This window comes from Macrotis lagotis, chromosome 1 (genome assembly GCF_037893015.1).
Source record: "Macrotis lagotis isolate mMagLag1 chromosome 1, bilby.v1.9.chrom.fasta, whole genome shotgun sequence".
NCBI lineage: Eukaryota > Metazoa > Chordata > Mammalia > Peramelemorphia > Peramelidae > Macrotis > Macrotis lagotis.
This window is the reverse complement of record NC_133658.1, coordinates 400,838,341-400,862,294: the sequence shown is the minus strand read 5'-3', so window position 1 is coordinate 400,862,294 and position 23,954 is coordinate 400,838,341. Positions and strand designations below refer to the sequence as shown.

Here is a 23,954-nt window from a genome sequence, read left to right as displayed (position 1 = left end):
GCTCTCCCGCACCTCTCTCTCCTCCTCTCTCGAGGTGCCACCACCCCCGCCTGCTCTGGAGAGCTGCTTCTCTTTCTTTCATTGTTCGTGTTAATTCTCCCTCTCTCTCCCCCTCTCTCTGTCTCTGTCTCTTTCTGTCTCTGTCTGTCTCTCTCTCTCTCTCTCTCTGTCTCCTCTCCTCCCTCTGTCTCTCTGTCTCTGTCTGTCTGTCTGTCTCTCTCTCTCTCTTCCTCCCCCTCCCTCCCTCCCTCCCTCTCTCCTCTCTTCCCTCTAGAGTCCACTGATCTCTTTCCGTGTATTTAATCTCCCCTTCTTCTTCTGAGGTCGCTTTACAATTTGAATGGATATTAGGATGTGACTTCAGTATCTTTCTTTCTTTCTCTGATTCTCTCTATTTTCCTCCTGATTCTTACTTCTCAGATTCTCTTTCTTCCTCTGACTCAGCTTCTCTCTTTTTAATTCTTGGTTGATCTCTGCCTCCCTCTTACTTTCTCTTAAATGTTTTTCTTTCCACTTCAGAACCAGTCACCAAGAATCAAAATGCCTCTGCCTAGTCCTTGTGACCTAAGAGGCAGGGGCTCCCACATAAGCACCCAATGAGAGTAGACAAAGAAAGCAGGAATGGAAAGAAATCCTTAAAGACCCCGTTCAATTGCTTTAGGGACCAAAAAGAGGTAGGGAGAGAGATAGAAGAGATGGGTGAAAATGAGTTTGAGCTAAAAACAAGTTCAACATGTCCTCTAGTAAGAAGCCACATACCCTAGGAGCCCTGGAGAGGTGTGAAGCATCCTGACTCTGGAACTTGGATTAGAGTGGGTACATATCAGCTTCCCCCACAACCACCACCACCAGATTGCTGAATGACCTCATGGGTCTACATTGCATTCCACTGACGCAGTCACTATTGGAGTGTCCTGTCCCTGGGAGGTGGCATTGTGCTACCTCAGCTCATGGAGAGGGGGAGGGACAGAAAGAGAACAAGCTTTGATGATCTGCAAAGCAAAGTATATCACCCACCTTTTCAAGAGGCTTCTCAGAGACAACTAACTAGAACCCCATCTCTGTATATGAGGGGGTTGGACTACATGATCTCCTTTCCAGCTCTAATGATCTATGAATCTATAGAGGAAGCCAGGGAACAGCATGTGTCAGAGACAGGGAGGCCGAGAAAGAAAGAGAGCATGTGCTTTTAATGTGTGGGTGTGTTTGAGGGAGAAAAGAAGAAAAAAGAAAATGCTTTAATCTGGGGAAATGTAGATGCATGAGATTGCATTGAATTTATGCAATATTCCTATGCATCTATAGGGTTGGGGGAGAAGTATTCCTCCTTCTCCTTTCCTTCCCCCTCCCACCTCCATCCCAGTCACCATTCCAGAAACCATCCCAGAAACACAGGAAAAGGATACTGGATGTGGAGTCAGAGAATCTGAGTTCAAATTCCCAGTTTTACAATTCACTCTCCATGTGACCTTAGATAATGTCATTTCCCCACCCTGGACCTCAGTTTTCTTATCTGTGAAATGGTTACAATAACTTTTCTAATTCTAAAACTATGACATGGTCAAAAAACAGGATAGATGAAACAAAGAAGCAGAGGCTTGCTATTTCCCCAGAATCTTTCTTCTGTCTCAAAAGGAATCACACACTGGGTCCCTGATGAAGGCCTTACTGATTAGGTAGCTTCTCCAAACCTGGGATCTCGTGAGCTAATCTAGGGGATTTGCTCTAGAGATTATCCTTCTAATTCCAACACAATTTAACTGATCTTCAGACCCCAACTTGAAGAACCAGGGCCTACTTGGCTCTTTACATTCAGGGAAAAATTAGGCCTGATCCCCTAACCTCTTTCTCCCTCCCTCTTCCAAATTCACTATATTTTTAACACATCATTCTAGCACCTACCCTCCCTCTGACATACATTCCCGCCATAGCATAGGACTGAATTTTTTCAAGTTTATGTCCCAAGGGAAATGAACATTACCTAAGTAATAGAATTGCAGGTACAGTGCAAATTAAAGAAAATAACTCAGAACAGACTGTCTGGTGCCAGTCTGCTGAAGCTAAATCACCCCAGCTTTCTACTACCACCTATGTGATTACAAGCAAGTCACATTAGCTCTCTGGGCCTCAGTTTTCTCAATTATAAAATGAGAGTATTAGGTTAGATTATTACCTCTGAGGCCCCTTTGCACCTCAAGTCTAAGAGTTAGACCTGGAGCCCATGTCCCAGTGTATCACTTCTCTTCAGGCCTGATGCAATTCCCAAACCAAAATATTCCCAAAATGAACTGTGATTCACCCAATCATGTATTCCTGTTCCTGAACTCGATGGTCCATTCCACAAAACTCAGACAATTAGGAGCTTCCTGGTTTTAAAAGGGCTTCGGGAACCACCCAGATTCCATTTAATCACTGGCTGACTAGAAATCTAGGCTCAATCATAGGTTCTTAGTCTGTGAGAGCTGGAAGGCAATTTAAAGATTATCTAATCCAACCTCCTCATCTCACAGAAAAGGAAACAGTATCATCACCTCTATGAACATCAGTTGCTAATGCCTCTCCCACAAAATTACTTTATATATACATTGTATATTTTTAGGTATACATGTTGTCTACCTTGAAAAATTTTATACATATATAGAATATTTATTAGGTATGCATATTGTTTATCTTGATAGAATATAAATTCATTAATATTTTTTATCCTTGTATTCCAGCATTTAGTACAGAATCTAGTATACAGTAAGTTCTTAAAAATTGTTTGTCGATTGATAATATAAAGTATTTTACTCAGGATCATGTGGCCAATAAATGGCAGAGAATTCAGGTTTCCTGGTTCTCAGTTCACTGAGCTTCCTATTATGCTTCACTGAACAAAAAGGGAGAGGCGTAAGGGGTCTTGTAATCTGGCATGTATATCATCTCTCATTTTAGAAAAAGAACACCCCCTTTTTTCTAAATTGGTTATAAACTGAGCCCAAACCTTGTCAAAAATTTTACAGATAGCTGTCCTTGGTGCTGAGAAGAATCTACTATGTGAAACTCCTTCAACACCTTCTATAGTGTTGCTCATTCATCATAACCTGGCCCCATTGAAATGAGTTTGCTTAAAGACCTCTTGGGACAATGGAACTTTTAAATGATAAACACTATACATAGCCATTAACTATTATGGGAGAGGTGCTTAAGATCCTTCACATAAACAAAAGCTATTATTATTATGAACAATACCATGGCTTGGTGGGAAAGAGAACTAATCTCAAGGCCAGAAAGAACTGGGGTCAAGTTCTTTCTGTTTCTGACACATTTTAACTTTATAATCTGGACAAATTGCAGAGAAGATGGTAATCTGCATTAATGATCCACCTAGGAACTCCTCATAACAGTGAAATCATAAACCCAATCCCTATTTTCTACCCACTGGCAAGGCAAGTTTTCCATAGCATCCCTTGGTCACCCTTTCCAGAGAGTGTCAGAGTTGATGATTACAAGTGATGTGAGAAGCAAGCATGATGTCAAACAATAACGTGTTAGGAAAAGTGGATTTTTAGCCTTATCTATGCCCCTAAATAGTATTATGATCTTAGGCATATCACACCTTCTTTCTAGACCTTACTTTTCTAACTGCAAAATTAAGGAATTAGATGCTATTTTTTGTAAGATTTCTAAAGTTCTAGAAATCTATAGTATCTGGAAAAGGAAGTCCTGATTTCAGCATCTGTAATGAATGGATGACTTTTTGTTGTGATGGAAAGGCACATAGATTCTGTCTCAATTGCATAAATTGTGACCTGATGGGGCAGCTAGGTGGCACAGTGGATAAAGCACCAGCCCTGGAGTCAGGAGTACCTGGGTTCAAATCCGGTCTCAGACACTTAATAATTCTTAATAATTACCTAGCCACTTAACCCCATTTGCCTTGCAAAAACCTAAAAAAAGAAAAATTGTGACCTGAGACAAGGCATTTCTCATCCCTGACCCTCAGTTTCCTCATCCTTAGCATTTGGGGTTGAAGGAGGGGAGAGAATCAAACGAAATAACATATATAAAGTGCTTCATAAACTTTAAAACACTGACAAAATACAAGCATCATTATTATTATTCGACTGAGACTGGAAAGAAGAGGGAATAGGAAAGCATGACTGTCTGCATTAAAATAAAACAAATTAAATTCTCTTTCTTTTCTGGGTGTCAAAGCCCTCCCAAAGAAGGGTCAGCTCCCCAGACCCTCTGCCAGGGTGTCACTTGGCAAAAGTTTCCTGCTTTTTACAGACATACACCAGTTCCAGTTTCTCTTCATTTTCTTCATGTCCCCTCTGGTTGTCCCTAGCTCCCTCATTTTCCTCTTATCTGGAAATGGCCTGTTTCCACTTAAACTGACTCAGAAGGTATTTCCTGGTCCCAACCTCCACCTCAGACAGTTTTCTCCTTGGTAAGCAGAAAGAACTGGAGCTCAAAGTATTTCCTTGGGATCCCTGAGGAAACCCTTCTAGCTGGGCTAAGGGTACAAATAGAGAGGAATCTCCATCTAAGACTCCATCCCCAAAGTCCAAGTCACTTAGAGATATTCTAAAGGTATTCCTGTGCCCAACTTGGAAGATCAAGTCCAATTTTAACCTGGTATTCAAATCCCTGCTTCTACAAGTTAGCATCTCTTGATATACTGAATCATGAATACTGTCTTTTAGTCAGGTTGGTCTCTTCCCTGATACTCACATGTAAGATAAAATTATAGATCCAGACACTGTTAGACATTTATGACAACTTCTTCCTTATTTTAGATAGGGTAAAAGTGAAATCCATAGAAAAGTCATCTGAGGACCCAGAATGAAGGTAATAACAGAAACAATATTAAAATTCAGGGCATTGAACTAGATGGTAGTTATATGATTGGAGAGAAGGGAAGGGATGTGAAAAATGAGACTCTGAGTCTTTCTCCTACACCAGGGGCAGGCCATATAAGGCTGGTAAAATTATTTGGTCTAATGTTGCCACAGCAACCATAAGTGGGACTCAGAATTCAATAAATCTAGGAGCTTTTTAGGGATGAATTAATTAAATATTTGTCCAAATATAGCAGGCAAATGATGCTATAAATATCCAAACGGCTCTTGGCAGAAAAAAAGGTTCCTTACCCCTGCCTACACCAATCTGGGCATTCATTTCTATGTCCAATGTTAGCTCCTCTCCTATCTCTCCTTCTGTTCAAATTCTACCCATCCTTCAAAATTCTGTTCTCTGGAAGCCCTCCCTGATACCCCTTCCCAACCAATGACCTCTCTGTTCTCTGACTTGACTATCTGTGCCATACATTTTTTACCTTAAATTGAGACTGTTAAATTTCAATGCTTCCTCTCCTTTATGTGGATGTTCCCTCTCAAGGTGTCTATTTGTGAATCATCCATGCCTTCTTATCTTATGTAATTCTTGATCATGTCCTTCAGTAGTCTCCATAGAGACATTCGTAGAATAATAGGCTTAAAACTGGACAGGAGTCAAAAATTTATCTTTGATTCAATCTTGTCATCTTTCAGTTAAGGAAACTGATATCCTGAGAAGTTAAAGACCATGCCAGAGGTGACCTTTTATCCACTTTTATCCTTTAATCCAGCCCTCTCATTTTGCAGATGAAGAATTGGAGGCTCAATGCAAGATGACTTGCTCAAGGTCACTTGAGCAATAAAAAGAATAAAAGAAAAAAAGCAATAAAAAGAAAATTAAAAACAGAAATATTTGAAGTATCTATCACATCAGAGTCTCATTTTTCACATCCCTTCCCTTCTGTCCAATCATATAACCACCATCTAGTTCAGTGCCCTGAATTTTAATATTGTTTCTGTTATTACCTTCATTCTGGGTCCTCAGATGACTTTTCTATGGATTTCACTTTTACCCTATCTAAAATAAGGAAGAAGTTGTCATAAATGTCTAACAGTGTCTGGATTTGAACTCAAGTGCTCTGATGCCAAAGCCAGTGCTCTTTCTGTGTTACCATACTCCCTATCTCTAGGCATTTTAATATTTAATGGATGCAGGGGGCGGCTAGGTGGCCTAGCGGATAAAGCACCAGCCTTGAAGTCAGGAGTACCTGAGTTCAAATCCGACCTCAGACACTTAATAATTACCTAGCTGTGTGGCCTTGGGCAAGCCACTTAACCCCATTGCTTTACAAAAAAAAAAAACTAAAAAAATATTTAATGGATGTCAATGCAATATTTTCCAGTTCAACTGATCAGCCCTATCTATTCCTTTTCTTGTAACTTACTGTTTCTCAGCTGGAAAATTGGGATAGAAATGTTTGAAGTACTTTTATTAGATTATATGCTGTCATGAGAAGGGGGTAGGAAAGAGAGGTGGTAGAAAAACTCATAAATTTGCAAACGGGTGAATATTGAAAACTATGTTTATAACTAGAAAAAATAAAAAGGAAATAAAAAAGAAATATTTGAAGTATCTATCGCATCTGATTGTTGTGGGACTCAAATGAGATAAAACCTGTAACTCCTTGTAAATGTCAGTTATTATTGGTTTCTTCAGTATGACTTACTCTCTTTTGAATCTCTTTTGAATACTATAATCCTGTTTGCCTCAGTTACTTCATCTGTAAAATGAACTGGAGAAGGAAATGGCAAGCTACTCCATTATCTTTGCCAAAAAAAATCCCAAAGAGAATCATGAACAGTTGTTCATGACTGAACAACAACAACAAGAAAAGATGTTATTAAGGACTGGCCCCCCTCTAGTATTATAGAACTTAATGTAATGTTACTATAATATTCTAGGACTTAAAACAATATCATCCACAAAGAGAATTAATGTCTTATTTATTAAAGATCCTATTTATTTGAGTGACCTATATCTATGAATCTGCATTTATACGTTCTTGATTGGTGCTAGGAAATGTAATATCTTGTTCTTAGAGTAGCCAGGAGATCAATGTCACTGGATTGAAAAATCCATAGTGGGAAGCTCAACAAAACTTTATTGAATCAACTATGTCCAGTCACTTGTCCCTTTACTCTCAGGGAAGAAAGGGTTGAGTATTAGGGTGAGTCCTAATCACAAGTGGAAATAATCATCTGTAAAGAATCATATTCACTGTCTGGCTTTTGCAGAAACATTAATTATATATTCAGTGATGCATTCATTTGACTCTAGGTTTTGTCCCTGTTAGAATATAAGTCTACTTGAGAGGAGAATGACTTTATTGTATTCTCCTGTTCTCTTCTGTCTTCCTCTTCAGGGAAGTTAAGTGAATAGTGTTGGATTTGGCAATCAGAAAAACAAGTTTGAATCCTGCCTCAGACTTTTGCAAGCTGTGTGACCTTAAAGAAGTCACTTAATCTATCTCCCACAGTTCCCTCATCTGAGAAATGGGAATAACAATAGTACCTGCCTCAAAGGATAAAATGAATTTTTTAAAGTATTTTGCAAACCTTAAAATGCTATATAAATGCTATTATTATTATTATTTTCCTATATTCTCTCACTTGATGCTCTCATAAGCTTCCATAGGTTCAATTATTTTCATGCTGATAATTCACAGATCTATACATCTAGACCAAATCTCTCTTCTGACCTACAGATCTGCAATATCAGCTATCTATTGGGCATCTCCAATTGGATGTTCCATGGGTATATCAAGCTCATTGTGTTCAAACAAGACACATTTTCTTTTTCCTAAAACCTATCCCTCTTCCTAATTTTCCTAATTTTCCTATTTCTATTGAGGATATCACCATCCTTCCATTTCCTCAGATTCTCAATCTCAGAGCCATCCTTGACTCTTTTCTCACCCCATTCATTAAATTTAAACCATTGCTACATCTTTACTCTTTTACCTCTACAACATCTCTGGAGAAGTCTCAATCCATCCTCTACAGAACTGTCAGATTGATGGTCTTAAAGCACAGCTCAAAGAATGTCTTTCCCCAGTTCAAGAAGCTCCCAATTACATCTAGGAGAAAATGTAAAAATTCCTCTGTTTGACATTTAAAGCCTTGCACTATCTGACTCCAGACTACCTCCACGATCAAATATAAAATCCTCTTTGTCATTCAAAGCCCTTAACTTGAATTCACACACACACACACACACACACACACACACACACACACACACAAACACACACACCCTTACACCTTTCTCCCCACCGTGGATTCCCCAATCCAGTGACATTGATCTCCTGGCTACTCTAAGAACAAGATATTTCATTTCCTTGCACCAGGTCTTTTTTATGACTGTCCCCCAACTTTAGAATTCTCTGCCTCCTGGCTCTAAGTCCTAGCTAAAATTCTGTTTTCTATGGGAGCCCTTTTCCAATTCCTCTTAATTCTAGCACCTTCCCCCTGTTAATTATTTCCTATTTATCCTATAGAAGACTTGTCTGTATGCAGTTGTTTGTGTGCTTCTTCCCACATTAGACAATGAGATCTAGGAGAACAAAGACTATCTTTTCCCTTTCTTTGAATCTGTGGAGCCTATCCTTTCCTGGCACATGGTGGATACATAAGTAATTGATTCTGTCGTCTATGCCTTCACACAAACTCTCCCCTATACCTGTAATATCCTTCCTCCTCATTTCTAGTTTATAGAATTCCTGGCTTCCTTCAAGGATCAGCACAAGTACCAAGCCTCACACATGAAGCCAATTCTGAATCCTCCTCCTCACACCCAGTTGCTAGTGCCTCCCTATTTACTGGGAATTAATTTGTATTTATCTTTTAAATATTTTTATTTAGCTATTTTCATATTTCCCTAAATAAAATTTGTTTATTGCAGACAGACACTATTTCTTTCTAAATTTTTTTTCAATTAACAAGCAGTTATTTGATCTGTCTCCAATTCCACCACCACCACCACCACTTTGGAAAAGAGAAAGGAAAAAAATATTAAAAATAATAAAAAGTTTAAAAAATGCAGAGACAAGCAGAACAAATCTTCTACCTTCCATGTTTGGGGGATTTCTATGAGGTGATTTTTCAAAATTAAGTCATGTGTCCATTTAGAACATTAGAACTTCTATTTCTTTTTTTTAATCTTGTTTTTCTTAGAACCTAGCACTCTGAAACATTGTAAATGCTCAATAAATGCTTATTGCATGAATAAATGAATGAATGAAGAGAATACACCTAGCTTTTCATAGGGAAGTTAATCCTCTAAAACTTAGCCACTAAATGTCAAATTTTTGGCCATGAAAATTTGGAACAAACCCCCCCCACAAAATAGCCCTCTTTAATTTTCATAGAAACAGAGGTGGAATAATGGGGGAAAGGGGGAAAGGGGGGCTAAGACTTACTCCATTTTTTAAGACCAGACCATAAATTCCTTTTAACTTTGTTCAATAACCAAATACTGAATGTCCTATGGAACTGGATGGTGTCAGTATTGACCTTTTCTCTATATATAAAAGAGAAAACTCAAAGAAATTGCAGGTAAATGGAAGATGGATTCCTGAGTTCTTATCATAGAAGAAAATGGAGTAGTTGGCACACTTAGTTTTCACAGGTCTAAAGGTAACAAGAGATATGTTGTGGGAAAAATATATGATGATCGCAAGTAAACAGAACAGCATAAAGATAACTAAATCTTGATGCTAACAAGAGAAGTTGAGAAATTTTATGACAAGCATGACAAAATTTTCCAAAGTAGGTCAACATCTTCTAACATCTAACAGTTTTGTTGTTGTTGTTGTCATTAAGTCATATCTGACTGTCCAGGGTCACACAACTAGTAAATGTTGGAGAACAGATTTAAACTCAAGTCTTCCTGACTCCAGGCCCAGTGCTCTAACCATTGAGCAATCTAGTTGCCTCTCCAACATCAGCATCAGTTACTTCAGTTCAAATGGGGAAGGGAGGTACAAGGTGAGACAAATAGGGGCACAAGATCATATATGAAAATATAATTCAACATCAGGAAACAGAAGAAACCAAAAGTTTATACCATATGTATCATGCATTCTTTCTTATGAAGACAGTCGGAAATGTCTAGATGTGACAAGTATGTGACACTCTCAAAAAAAAATTAATGACTGTATCTTAACAGACAGGAAATAACTGGTTAGCCACCTAGTAGTCATTTCAGAATTTACTATTTATAGTTACTTCAACTGACTAGGTAGACTAAAGGTCAAAATCAATACTAAATGAGAAGAAAGAATAAAGAGAAGAAGGCACTATTGGTAATGATGGCAGCTCCAATCTGTAAGATTCCAAATAAGATTCCCAAAATAAGGAAAACACAGAAGAAAATGTTGATTATCATTAAGATTTGCCATGTCATAGAGAAGTTTAAATGAGGAAAAACCATTGCCACAATAAAGTTGGCCAAAGGAATCCTGAAGCCACTTCAAATAACAAACATTCAGCTTCCTTGCCGGATGGAGAGACAGGACAGCCAAGAACAACAGTTTAAGTATGGGCTTATTTGCTTTTAAAAAATTGTTAAAAAAAACTGTAGAGGTAAATGACAAAAGATTACAAGAAGTATTGTTCCACCAAACAGTAAAAAGACATTTGAGGTGAGGGAAACCTGTCACAAAAAACATGGTATAAGACCTGGCTGAAGACAGATTATCCTGAGAGCATTTGAAGAAAAAACTAACAGGAGGAGAACAAAGAATGTAAGCAAAACAGATTTTCTGGCAGTCATGTACAAAGTGATTCTCTTACTAGGGACCATATTGGACCCACCACTCTATTGATAGATGTTGTGAAGATGTAGAAATAATACTTTAGATAATCTAGGCACAAAAATTAACTGACCAAATACATACAGAAGAATTAATTTGGGAAGTGAAACAACTTTAAAGGGTCTCAGGGACCAATTTTCAAGATTTCTTAAAGAAAGACTTCAACAAATGGAAACAATTACAGATACTACTTTTACCCATAAAATCAACTGAAAAACTAATAACTACCTTTCTCTATGACTATATCCTCATCTCTAAATCTTTCTAAGAATGATCTGTATGAACAGGTTGTGTATTCTTGATGGAAAATATGAGATGGGAATAGGTAGGCATGTAATTTTCTTCAGCTGATTACATCTTCACAGTCATACTCCAGACTGTGTAATTTTATTTACATACATATATATATTTATATATATATATACATATAGATAAAATAGTACAATAAAAGTTAAAATTGAACTACCCTTCCTGCTCTGCAGAATTAGGGAACTATAAAGTATATCATACATTGTGAGACTCAGTCAATATATTGGTTGTGACTTTGTTGAATTTATATTTTTTGCCTTTGTGGCAAAGGGTAGAAAGTACAGATATATTTTCAGATTAGGATTATATTAAAAGTTGTCAAAAAATATTAAGCTAAAACTAGAAGAAATCTTAGAGATCACCTATTTCAACTCCCTCATTTTACATAAGGAAACTGAGATGTCAATCCCAGGAATAGAAACTCATGTTCACAATCCAATCACATCATGCCACCTTTACATAAGAATATCAAATCCCAGAGTGTCTATTATTGTCTGCTGACTCCCCCCTCATCTCCCCCAAGAAAAAATCATTTGGTTGGATAGAACAAAATATAGCCATAAGAGCTCTCCTCAAATAACACACCTCCTATGCATATATATTAAAATCTTGCAAAACCAAATTTTCTATTACTGAGTCAATATTTTCAGAGTATTGACATTATGTGAAATATGAAACAGAAAAACTCACCTAAAATTTTCACTAATGCCATAAACTGTACAGATTAGATATAGAAATTCTGGCATCTAGAATTGTTGTTGTTGTTCAGTCATGTGTGATTCTTTGTGATCCCATTTGAGATTTTCTTGTCAGGGATGGACCAGTTTGCCCTGAGGCAAAAGGGGTTAAGTGATTTGCCCAGGGTCACTCAGCTAGGAAGTGCTAATGTTAGAAACAAATTCAGGAAGATAAGTCTTCCTGATTCCAGGTCTAGTGCGCTATCCGCTGCACCAGCTAATTGTCCTGGCATCCAGAACTACAGAGTTCAAATAAAAGAATTCCCCATTAATTCTGAGATTCTCAAAATATTTTTACTTGAAAATGATATTGAATTAATTTAATCAAGCCATGGAGCATTACAAAAGTCTCAATTAAATCCATAAGCATTCAAAAAAAAAGATCAGCTTAAACATCTACATTGGAAAAAGATAACAGATATGATTCCTATCATAACTTGAGTTGAATCACCAGCCTTTTGAATCTGTCCCTCAGAATAGGCAATAGATGGGCAGACAAGTAGGAAGACAGATAAAAAAGGAAAGAAAGAAAGAAAGAAAGAAAGAAAGAAAGAAAGAAAGAAAGAAAGAAAGAAAGAAAGAAAGAAAGAAAGAAGAAAAAAGAAAAAAGAAACAAGAATGAATATGTGGATAAACAGATAAAGATGGATAGATAGACAGATAGAAGCAGCTAGGTGGTAGAGTGAGGGACATGGAGTAAAGAAGACAAGTTCAAATCCTGTCTTAGACACTTGACTTATGATTCTAGGCAAGTCACTTAACCTCTCTGGGTTTCAGTTTCCTCACTTGTAAAATAGGAATGACAATAACACCACCTACCTCACAGGGTTGTGAGATCAAAAAAGTGAGCTTAAGTAGGAGTGTTTTACAAACTAAAACAGCTATGTAAATGCTAATTCTTTTTATTATTATTATTATTCTATAGAGAGAGAGTAAAAAGACAGGTGAGTAGATGGATGGCTATAGATAGAAATGTAGGGATGTGTATATACATATATATATATATATATATATACATATATATATATATCCATATATATATATGGATGTTTCCCAGTTCATTTTCTGCAAGTAACCTTGGGAGAGATGGATAAAGGGCCACAGTCATGGGAGTAGTTAGAAGACAGGGGGAAAAGCAGCCAGGACTTGGAAAGACAAATCCCATCTACCACTGTTTTGTATGTATGGGGCCAACTAGGTGGCACAGTGGACTGAGCACCAGCCCTGGAGTCAAGAGGAGTTCAAATCTGGCCTCAGACACTTAATTACCTAGCTTATGACCTTGGGCAAGTCACTTAATCCCACTGCCTTACCAAAATGTGTGTGTGTGTGTGTGTGTGTTTGTGTGTGTGTGTGTGAATATGTGTATTTATTTCTGGAGGGGAGGGGAGAGACAGGAAAAGGCAGAGAGAGAAAAAATAGAGATACTGACAGGTATAACAGTTGATAATAAAGTCCAGAAATAAGGAAATCAGACTGAAAACCATTTAGGCAACTTCCTGATACTTTTAATTATTCCCATCATTCTCCCTGTTGCTCAAAACTTTCTTTTAGACATCCACATTCACATAGTAAGGCTCTATCACTCATAACTAACAGTGACACCACGCAACCCAAACAGTTCATTAATTGGGGGTACAGAACAGTGTTGGGTTTTGTTCTTTTGGTTTTCTCTCTGTATGTGTGCACATGTGGGTATTTTCTCATAAAAGATGAGTTCCTTAAAGCAGAGGTTCCTAGAGATTCCTGAAATTTTAAAACTACATTCCAGATCTTCTTCATCCTCCAAATTTCTGCTCCCAAGACAGAAGCCATCTTCCCTTGTACACCACAATCTCAGAGGAATCAAAATTGCTGTTGTCCCAAGGGCACTGGATAGCAATACTGCAAAGGTAAGCAAGCTACAACATATTATCAACAGTAACTTAAGCACAGTAAAGAAGCATAAAATATATCAACAGAGTTGTGCAGGATCAGAAAAGGTATGTCAACCATTTAATGAGACAGACACAATAGTTTGCCTAAATACAAGTATCATTGAGATATTTTTAAAAACTGAAGAAGGCTTCTAGCATATTGGACAGACTCTCATAGAGAAGACAGGGCTTAGCAGAAAACCTGGATGAATATTTCCCATGATGGGAAAACTAGATAGGATTGTAAAATTACAAGGTAGATAGCATACCTCACCATTGAGGTCCCAGAGCCCAGTAAAACATTGAAGGAAATAGATGTTTCCCAGTTCATTTTCTGCAAGTAGCCTTGGGAGATGGGTTAAGGGAGAGATGGATAAAGGGTCAAGGTCACTGGAGTAGTTGGAAGATGGGGGGGCTGGGAAGCAGCCAGGACTTGGAAAGACAAATCCCATCTACCACTGCTTTGCCAGCAACTTAACTTGAGGGAAGGGGAAAGGTCTGTCTTACCTGGTTTCTGGACTGAGCTGGGACTGGAGGTTTTGACAGGCTGGATTCTGGTTGCTTTCCAGTCCTGGCTGGTGCCACATGTCTTATGCGACCTCCCAGGGGCTTGCCTTGGACTATTGCCCAAATGGGCTAGAAGGGGACTTGACTGTTGGAACCCATCTTCCCTAGTTCCATATGTTATATTGTCTGAGCCTTTCTTCTCTTCCTCTTCTAGGTCCAAAAGAGAAGCTTGTCCTGGATCTTCCAGCATGCTCAAACTGTTCTCCTTGGACTCAGTGGCCGGACACTTGAAGTTTTTCTCAGGAAGCTCAAAGTCATCAGAGTGAGCCCTCCCTTCACTAGGCCTGGTCCCCAAGGACTGAGGCTGGAGCAGCTGAGGACCAAACATGGTAAGTTTGCTGTTTACTCCCTCTGTGAAAGCTGATTCAGGACTCTTCACCTGAGGAGTGTCCCCTCTGGGTCCTGGGGCAGCCTATGTCTGTCTGTAGAAGGCGGGGGGGGGGGTCCACCAGGTTCAAGCCTGGGCGGTATCTGATCACAAAGTCTAAGACAGATGGGAAATCACTTTACTTCCCTGAAGGGACCCCACAGAGCTAGAGGTGAATGCTAGCAGGAACAAGGTTTGGATTTCTCCAATAGGCTATTCTGCCCCTCCTTTCCTGGTGGTGTCAAGACTTTGAGTACTGGCTTCAGAATGAATTCACCTGTACTGGAAAAAAAGAAAAAGGAAAGGGAAAAAAAGTCAAGTGTTAGCAAAGGACAAAGATTCTTATGGCAGAAAGGGACCTTAGTACAATCCCTTCCTTTTATAGATGGGAAAACTGAGACTCAGGGTGGGAAAACTTGACCAAGTTCATACAAGGTCCTTGTTTCAATTAGTGGCAGAACCAGGACTGGAAGTCAAGTTTCTGAATTCCTTCTCCAAGTCTGCTGAAATAGGCCCAGATTCTTTTAAAGGGTTGGTCTCTAAACCAGGGGAATCTTAATTTTAGGGGGTATCTTTGATGTCTTTGCAATCTGGGGATGCCTATGAAGCCTCTCTCAGAATGATGTTTTTTAAATAATTGAAGGAAATGCTCTGTTTCCCATCAAATTTCGCAGACCCCACAAAATCTATCCATAGATCCCCTTAGTAGTTTGTGGACCCCAGGTTAAGAATATCTGCTCTACAGTATCCCTCTCTTCCATTTGTCTCCAATCACATAGTTCAGAGCCTTATCATGCTTCTCCTGGGATACCATACTAGCTACCTAATTGGTCTCATTTTTTCCTCTCTCTCAGTTCTCCAATCCATCTTCCACTTAACTATCAAAATAATCTTAAAGGATAGTTTTCTGAGTCAAGGTGATAACATGCTAACATCCACCAGGCTTGAAGCAAAGGATACAGGCATATAGATATGGATAGTTCTATCCCAACAGAAATTACTTGGGGCAGAGAATAAATGAAATATGACTTGACCAGCATGGACCCTCAATGCAGCCCTCTGGGTAGCAGTCATCAAAGGACAAGGAGTCAAGAAATGAATGACAGGGAAGTTAATGGAAAAAAAAAGCTGAAATGACCAAAACTCTTAAGAGGAAGAAAATTCAGTTAAAAACTTTGAGCTAAAGCACAAGGTTAACTATATCGCTCCCTACCTCTGAGAATCATTAGTGGTTCCCTACTGTCTCTGGAATAAAATACAAGCTACATAGTTTGACATCTGAAGTATTTCTGGCTTGGCCTACCTTTCTAGACTTAGTTCACACGACTCTCCTTCAAGACCTCGATGTCCTTGCCAAAGTGACCCCAGGCTAAGATTCCCCGGCTCTAACCCTTCCTCCTTCACATGTTTATTCCTGTCCATGTAAAAGACTCTTCCTAAACATTGTTGAGGTGGAGGACAAAAGGTTACAAGTAGTATCACTTCATGAAACAGCAAAAAGCAGTTGAAGGGGGAAAAAAGTTCTCCAAAAGCTGAGTATAAAACCCAGCTAAGATGTAAAGCCATCAGTGTCGTTTTGCTTAACTTTTCAGGGTTGGCTCTCCGTTGGGCACTTAATGCACCTCTGGCGAGATAAAAAATAATGAATTGTTTATAGAGATCTCATGTGCTAGACCTTTGACCAAAGTACTTTATAAATATTGTCTTTTTAATAATGATAATAATAAGAGTGAACATTTAAATAATGTCTACTATGTGCCAGTTACTGTGACCTAAGCACTTCACATATATTCTCTCATTTGATCCTCACAATAAGCCTGGGAGATGGGACACTATTATTATCCCACTTTACACAAAAGAAAACTGAGGCAGACAGTGGTTAAGCAACATGAACGAATAGTAAGTATTGGAGGCCAGATTTTGTATCAACCAAATAAAAATTGTGATGGGGAGAAAGGGGAGGAGCTGTCCTGGACCTAAAAAGGGCAAGAAGAAGGTAAAAATTAATGTCTAAGTGGTGCCCACCTCTACCTTTATCCATCCCATGCTTGTGAAGAGAGAGATCAGTTCTTTTAACTATCAAGGCCAGTGTTTGGGGTGGGCTAGGGACATGGCCTTGGTCTCTGAGGTGAGCTATTCTCTGACCTAGAGAGATTCTTGTAATCAGTCCAGGAAGATAAGAATAAATCTGATCCCTGCAGAAAACCCATGCCAGCTACAGAAGGGCCCATGTGTGGATTCTAAGGATGACTGGTCTTAATGGATGGAATATTGATAGCTGGTGAAATTAGGAAACTAAAATCTAGGAAGGGGGATGTCTGTTTGGTGAAAGTGTCACCAGCAGAACTGGGCTTTGGTCTAAATCTTTCTCTCTCTCTGTCTCTGTCTCCGTCTGTTTCTGTCTCTGTCTTGTCTCTATCTCTGTCTCTGTCTCCCCCTCTCTGTAGTTCATCCATCCTTTCCACTGAAGTTATTCAGCACTCCAGTTTTAATGATGGTATTAATGCCAACTAGTACAGCCAGCCAATTCTCCTGTGCATCCATCTCAGGAAGGCATCTTTCATTACTTCACAAGTTCACTCAGCCCCCACCCTTCTCCTATCCCAGACACAGGGCTTTCAAATGGTCAACTTTACAAAATATACAATTTAGATAGTGATACAAAAAAAGACAAGATCCTAGAGTAGGGACCTATCTAGTGAATTCCTATACTAGTTATAGGAAAGAGCATTGTGTTTGATGACAGGGGATTTAAATCAGAATTTCAAATCTTTAACCTTCCCTCTGTGTGACCCAGGATAAATCAATTCACTTTTCTGCTTTTCTTTTTTCTTACCTATAAAATGAAGGGATAAGACCAGTCCCTTTCCAGCCCCAAGCTAAAGATCCTGTGGTTCAGATTGAATGGCAACCTAATCTGGTGGCCATATTTTATCCTCTTCAAAATGGGGCAGGGAGATTGAACTAGAAAGACCTCTAAGCTCCCTTCTACCTCTGATTCTTTGATTTTGGTCTTCATTTGTATAACCTACAAAATCAGAACCTTTCAAGATCACAAGTTTAAAGCTAAGAAGAGATTTTAGAAATCATCTACAATCCTCCACTTTACAGTTTGAGAAACTGAGGCCTAGGAAACAGAAGTAATTTTTGCAAAGGTCATAAACATAGTAAATATAAAAGGGGGGGTGGATTTGAACCTGGGTCATTTGATTCCACATCTCATATTTTTCAAGGTTGGTTTCAAAAGAATAAGCCAGTTTGGGGGGAAAAATAAAGGTTGGAGATCTAGGGGTTCAGACCAGGCCAGAGCTGCTCCCTCCTCAATCTCAACCCAACAAGCCCAAATAATCCTTCCCAGCCTGGCTTCATCTTCAGTCTGGCTGGAGGAGGTGGAGGAAGAGGGGCCCAGGAGAAGGGGCTTGCTCTTCATCCCCGCTTTCCCTCCCTTTTTCCCTGTGGGCGGCTTCTCATCTATTCCTGCTTCTGTGTTGCTGTATTTGACATGACCCTGGTTTCCAGGAAAGGAGAAAAAGGCGGAAAAATAAAGTTAACTTTCCTCCACCCACACAAATATTTTTGGCTGGCGCAATCTTTCTACTGCCAATTTGGGAAGGAGAGGGATAGCTAGCAACAGAAATGTCATTCAGATCCTCTTCCCCGGAGAGTTGCTGTCTGATTACCAATATTACCAATACCAAACTGAGGGATTGTTCCATGCCTACCCTGGGGGGGGACCCCTTCTTGCAGTCACACAGTCATAGGAGCCTGCCTGGAAATGATTTCCTATTCCAGTTCCCCAGACCTCAAAGTCCTAAAATGTGGGGATGATGTCCAGTTCTCACAGAAGCTGAGACCACTGATGCTCGGGAAGTACTGGAAGACGGATTCGACCCATGCCAGGTTTGGGGACAGTGGAATTAGAAGCAAACCAAAGGCAGCTCAATAAGTTTTCCAGATATAACACTGAGCCTGGAGTCAAGAAGACTTGGGTTCAAATATGACCTAAGGACTTACTAGATGTATGATCCTGGACAAATCATATAGCCTTTGTCTACCTCAGTACCCTAATCTGTAACATGAGGATAATAGTGGCACCCCCTCCCTTGTTGTTATGAGAATCATATGAGATAATATTTATAAAATACTTTACAAACCTTAAGGAACCATATAAATGATAGCAAACATTATTTTGGGATCAGAAGAAATCCCCCAGAAGAAAAAGATATGTGGATATGCCTAGAGATAAATACATTGACTTATTCATTCATTTTTTTCATTCATTCAACAAATATTTATTGCATACCTACTATGTGCCAAACCTTATGCTAGATGCTGGGAAATATAGGGCTGAATAAATAACTCCAAATCCAGGGCCCACCCTACTATGATTCCTCTGTCCTTTATGGTATTCATTCCTTAAAATGAAAGAATTAGATCAGATGCTCTCTTTAGAAGAGAGCAGCTCTTGGCCTGGTCTGAGCCCCTAGATTTCTGACCTTTATTTTCCCCCCCAAACTGGCTTATTCATTTGAAATGAACCTTGAAAGCATGAGATTTGGGATCAAAGGACCCAAGATCAAATCCTTACCCCACCTTTTTTATATATTTACTATGTTTATGACTTTAACAAAAATATTTAATGTCCAGAGACAAAACTTCTGGAAGAGGTGAAATCTTAGCTGAATCTTGAAGAATGGGGTAGAATTTAAGCAAGTAGAGAGAGTGGAAAGGAATATCAGATGGAGGGAACAGCAGGGGCAAAGCCAGTGTGGTAGGAATTTGGTTCATTCTCTTGAAACTGTAAAGATTACAAATTTATGGTGCAGGGAGAACAGGGGTTGGAACAATCTCATCTACTGTAGATAGCATGAAGAAAAAGTCAGCAGAGTGATCTCTGTTCTTTGGGTAGAATGGGAGGTAAATCTTGATCTGGACTTAATAGTCTGAGCTGGTTTCCAAGTTCCCAGATCAGCTGCCATTTGCTAGGTCCCTCTAGTTGGTCCTTAAAGATCTTATCTCTTGAGGGGCATAGACAACTTTTCCAATACAGAAAGTATGTCTTCTTCTTAGGGAAAAATAAGAAAGAAAAGGAGCCATATATTTGAGGTTACATTTTTGTTATTGTTATTAAAACAAGGATTTAGAATAGAACAAGCACTCTGGAATCTGGAGAGGCTAGACTCAAATCCTGAATCCTATGTGTGTGATCTTGGGCTATTTCATTTCCATGGAATTCGTTTTTTTTTCCATCTGTAAAATAAGGGATTTGGGCAAGATGGGCTCTGAAGTTCCTTCCATCTCTAAACATGAGAACATAGGGCTATGTTAGAAATGGTATAGACTTCCTGGGAAGCCAGGATGAGAGACTCTAAGAATGTGTCATAGGACCAAAATAAGAGATGGGGGGGGCCTTTGTCCAAGGAAAGAGAAAACTAAGGGAGAGTATGATTTGTCTTCTAATGTTCAAAAAAGCTGTCTGAAGAGAAATTCAACTTGTTTTTCTTTAAAAAGCTGAATTAATCAACAAGAGGAAGGTCAATGGGAAAAGATTCACTCAAAATAAGGAAGAATCACTGTACAAAACACAGAACAGGGTACAAAAATAGAATAGATCGCCTTATGGATGATGAGTTCCATGTTCCTGAAGGTGTTCAAGCAGAGGCTGAATGATCACTTGCTGTTCTTAATACCACAAAGACTACTTTTTTTTTGACAATCCAAGTTAAATGATTTGCTCAGAGCCACATGGATAGTGTCTGAGGTTGAATTTGAACTCAGATCCTCTTGACTCCAGGGTCAGTGCTCTATCCCCAGATGCTCCTAAGAATATTCTTTAAGTAGGAGTTCAGATTAGATGACTTCTGAAGTCCCTTCTAGCTCTGAGATAAAAATCATTTTAGAATGATTTGATATAGAGGTCTCAGGAATTAAAGGATGAAGCTCCTGGGTTAAGAGAAGAGATTTAGGGAGAGGAAGAGAATAGGATTCCTAAAGATGTAGGGTCTGTCTCCAGACTTAGATGGTCCATCTCTTCTTTGGATCTACAATTGCCCAAACTGTAAATATTTATTTGTATGTTTGTTCTTATCCATAGAATCCTTGACCCAAGTGAAAGGTCAAAAAAAAAAAACCCTGCTGTCCTCAAAAAAAAAAAAATGTATCCACAAGGATAATTCTAAAAGCCCTGCAATGGAAAATGTCATCCACATTCAAAGAAAGACTACAGAATCTGAAGGCAGATCAAAGCATACAATCTTTTAAATGCTGATTTTTGCTTTTCCCTTCTTATGATGTTTTCCTTTTTGTTCTAATTCTTCTTTCACAGCATGACCAATAAGAAAATATGTGTAACACGACTGTGCATGTATAACCTAGATCAGATTACTTGGTATCTAGGATGGGGAGAGGAAAGGGTAGGAGGGAGAAAATTTTACAGAAATGAATGTTGAAAATTATCTCTATATAGAATTGGAAAAATAAATTAATTATTTTTAAATGATAGATATGGGGCAGCTAGTTGGTACAGTGGAGAGAATACCGGCCTTGGAGTCAGGGGAAGTTCAAATTCAACCACAGACATTTATTAACAATGTTAACTCTGGGTAAGTCATTTAATCATGATTATCTTTCTTAATTAAAAAAAAAAAGATGGAGCCAGATTTTACCTCACAGAGAAGGAGGTAAAATTTAAGGAGGGACTCTGATTCCAAAGTCATGGTCATGAAGAAGAGTCCAGTCAAGGTCTAGAATCAAGTGTGTACAGAGTCTTCCCTGGGAATTTCAGCTGAATCAAATGAGTCCCCCAACCAGGACAAGTTCCCATCAGGTAGGACAGTCAAAAATGTTAAAGTTAAAAGGGTTTTAGAATGCAGAATGAATGAAGCACAAAAGATGAAGACTCTCAAACCTGGAAGGAAACCTAGATACCATTTGATCTTCATTTTAAAGAGGCAGAAGATAAGATCCAAAGGAAGGAAATGACCAGCCCAAGATCATGCAGTAAGTTGGTTGCAGGGCTGGTACTAGACACATCCTGAGTCCAAGGTCAGTGCTCTCTCTCTTCCACCACCATCTAGGAGGCCTCAAGTTTGGGGCTTGTCTATTCCTCATTGCCTTGTCCCTCTACTGTATGGCAAAATGCCTGATCTGACCACCCCTCAAACCAAAATATCTTTCAATCTGCTTTCCTTCCACCTGTTCCTCTTTGATTTCTCCTCCTATGCATCTTCTCCCTCTTTTTCCTATCTTTCTCATCTCCAGTGAAGGGGGGAAAAACCCAATAACTGCCTTTTTCCCTAGGCAGGAAAGACAATATAGTGGAAGATACTGTGAACTTAGAATCAAAAAATCTTTGTTGAAATCCTGACTTCTCTCACTGAGTGACTGTATGACCTAGGACAAGTCATTTATCCTCATACAGGATGCATACTTGCATTTCTTTCCTCACAGGGTACGTGTGAGAAAAGTCCTTTATAAGCCTTAAAATGCAATGGAAATGTATAGTTTTGTTATTATTCGATACAAGTTATAAATCTGATAAGCTAAAGAAAGCACTGAGTCATTCTCTAGCACCTTGGGTTATATCTCCTCAACTTCAACTTTTCCACCCTCCCCTCCTCTGTTTCAGTCTCAGAGGAGGGGACTCTTTTCTCTCAGACATATTTCCTCCCATCTCCTTCAGGAGCTTACTCCTTTAGTCAACCCTTCTCTTTCTCTCATTTTCAACCTATCTATCTATCTATCTATCTATCTATCTATCTATCTATCTATCTATCATCTATCTAAATATAGATATAGATATATAATACACATGTGTGAATATATGTGTGTATATACATATGCATATATGGACTCCTTTTCTGCTGCTTTCAAAAATGCCTAGATCTCCCCTATTCTCACCACCAAAAAAAGCAAAAAAAAAAAATATATATTTATTTGATCCATCCCCTCAAGTTATCTTCCTATATCTCTCCTCCTTCTTACAGCCAAACTCCTAGAGAATGTTTTCTACAATCAAATTGCTTGCTTTCTCAAGGAAATGGGAGAGGATGGTAAGAGGGGAAGAATTTAAAACAATTTTTTAAAGTGTTGTTAAAAAGGTTTGTTTAATGACTTATATGGAAATATCTTTTGCATGCTTGCACTTGAATAACCTGAAGGAAGGAAGGAAGGAAGGAAGGGAGAAAATTTAAAAAAAAATTAATGAATGTTTAAAATTAGCTTTATATATAAATGAAGGGAAAATAAAATGTTATAAAAAATTTTATTTGCATGTAACTGAAAAAAATTAAATGAGAAAGCTGTCTATACTCATTATATCTACTTTCTTATTACCTTTTCACTTCTCAACCCCTTCCAACATGGCTTTCAACCCCACTACTCAGCTCAGACTATTCTTTCCATGGTGATTTCTTTATTGCTAAATCTAAGAGCTTTTTCTCAGTTCTTATCCTCGATTTCTTTGCATTATCTCACACTGTTGACCACTCTCCTCCTCCTGGAAACTCTCTCTTCCTTGGTTTCTTATAAAACTTTCCTCACTTCCTGTCATACCCCTCTTTCTTGATCTCCTTTGCAAGGATTATCATCCATGTTCTGCTCTTATGCTCTGATACTCCAAGATTCTTCTCTATATATACTTTTAACATCTTTTGTGCTTTAGAACCTCGAGCTCCCTTCAAGGTTTTCCTTTCTTTTCTGATCTTTTGCCCAAGGATTTCCTGTCTTCTGATGCCACTAATTATAAGTATCATCTGGTAATCTTCATTTTGTATTTGTTGTGAATAAATTTGTGAACACATTGTATTCCTCAATAGAAGAATGTGAACTTCATAAGGGCAGTCACTCTCTCACTTTTGTATTTCTATCCCTAGCACCCAGCACAATGCCTGTTAGACAATAGACACCTAAGAAATATTTGTTGGAGTGATAGCTCCTTGTCCCTACTAGCATGTATGAAGCTGATGGGTGAATGAGTGAATGAATGAATGAATGAATGAATGAATGAATGAATGAGAGATTGTTGGAAAGTGCTAAATTATTGTAGTGACTTTGGCTTCATTGAGTTACTGTTGGGCAAGAAGCCTATCTAGGGTTCCAGGGACAATGAAAACCCTTGGGTTGATTGATCTAGGGGACTAAGTTGCATTAAAGACTCCTTAAGAACAGGCCCTACCCTGGGTTTTTCTTCTAGAGAAGGGAAATGAGAACAGTCTTTAGAAATGGAATTGCATGGTAGACAGGGAAGTGAGCAGAACACATTGACTCTGAGGCATTTTACAGACATTTAATGAATGAACAACCCAACAAAGGGACAGATGTTCTCTCATGGGAAATGACAACCCAAGATAGGTTGTGACATCACA

General features: G+C 38.7%; 1 protein-coding gene across 4 annotated transcripts in view; it reads right to left on the bottom strand.

The window, feature by feature from the left end:
• The window catches only part of SYNPO (synaptopodin), a 71,502-nt gene that overhangs the window by 31,173 nt on the left and 16,375 nt on the right, over positions 1 to 23,954 (bottom strand). For 3 of the 4 annotated variants that reach the window (XM_074212627.1, XM_074212626.1, XM_074212629.1), the window contains one exon: positions 14,163 to 14,871. In XM_074212627.1, coding sequence (XP_074068728.1) covers positions 14,163 to 14,550 — 388 coding nt within the window. In that variant the 5' untranslated portion in view covers positions 14,551 to 14,871. The remainder of the gene's footprint in view (positions 1 to 14,162; positions 14,872 to 23,954) is intronic. The other variant, XM_074212628.1, reaches the window with a different exon arrangement.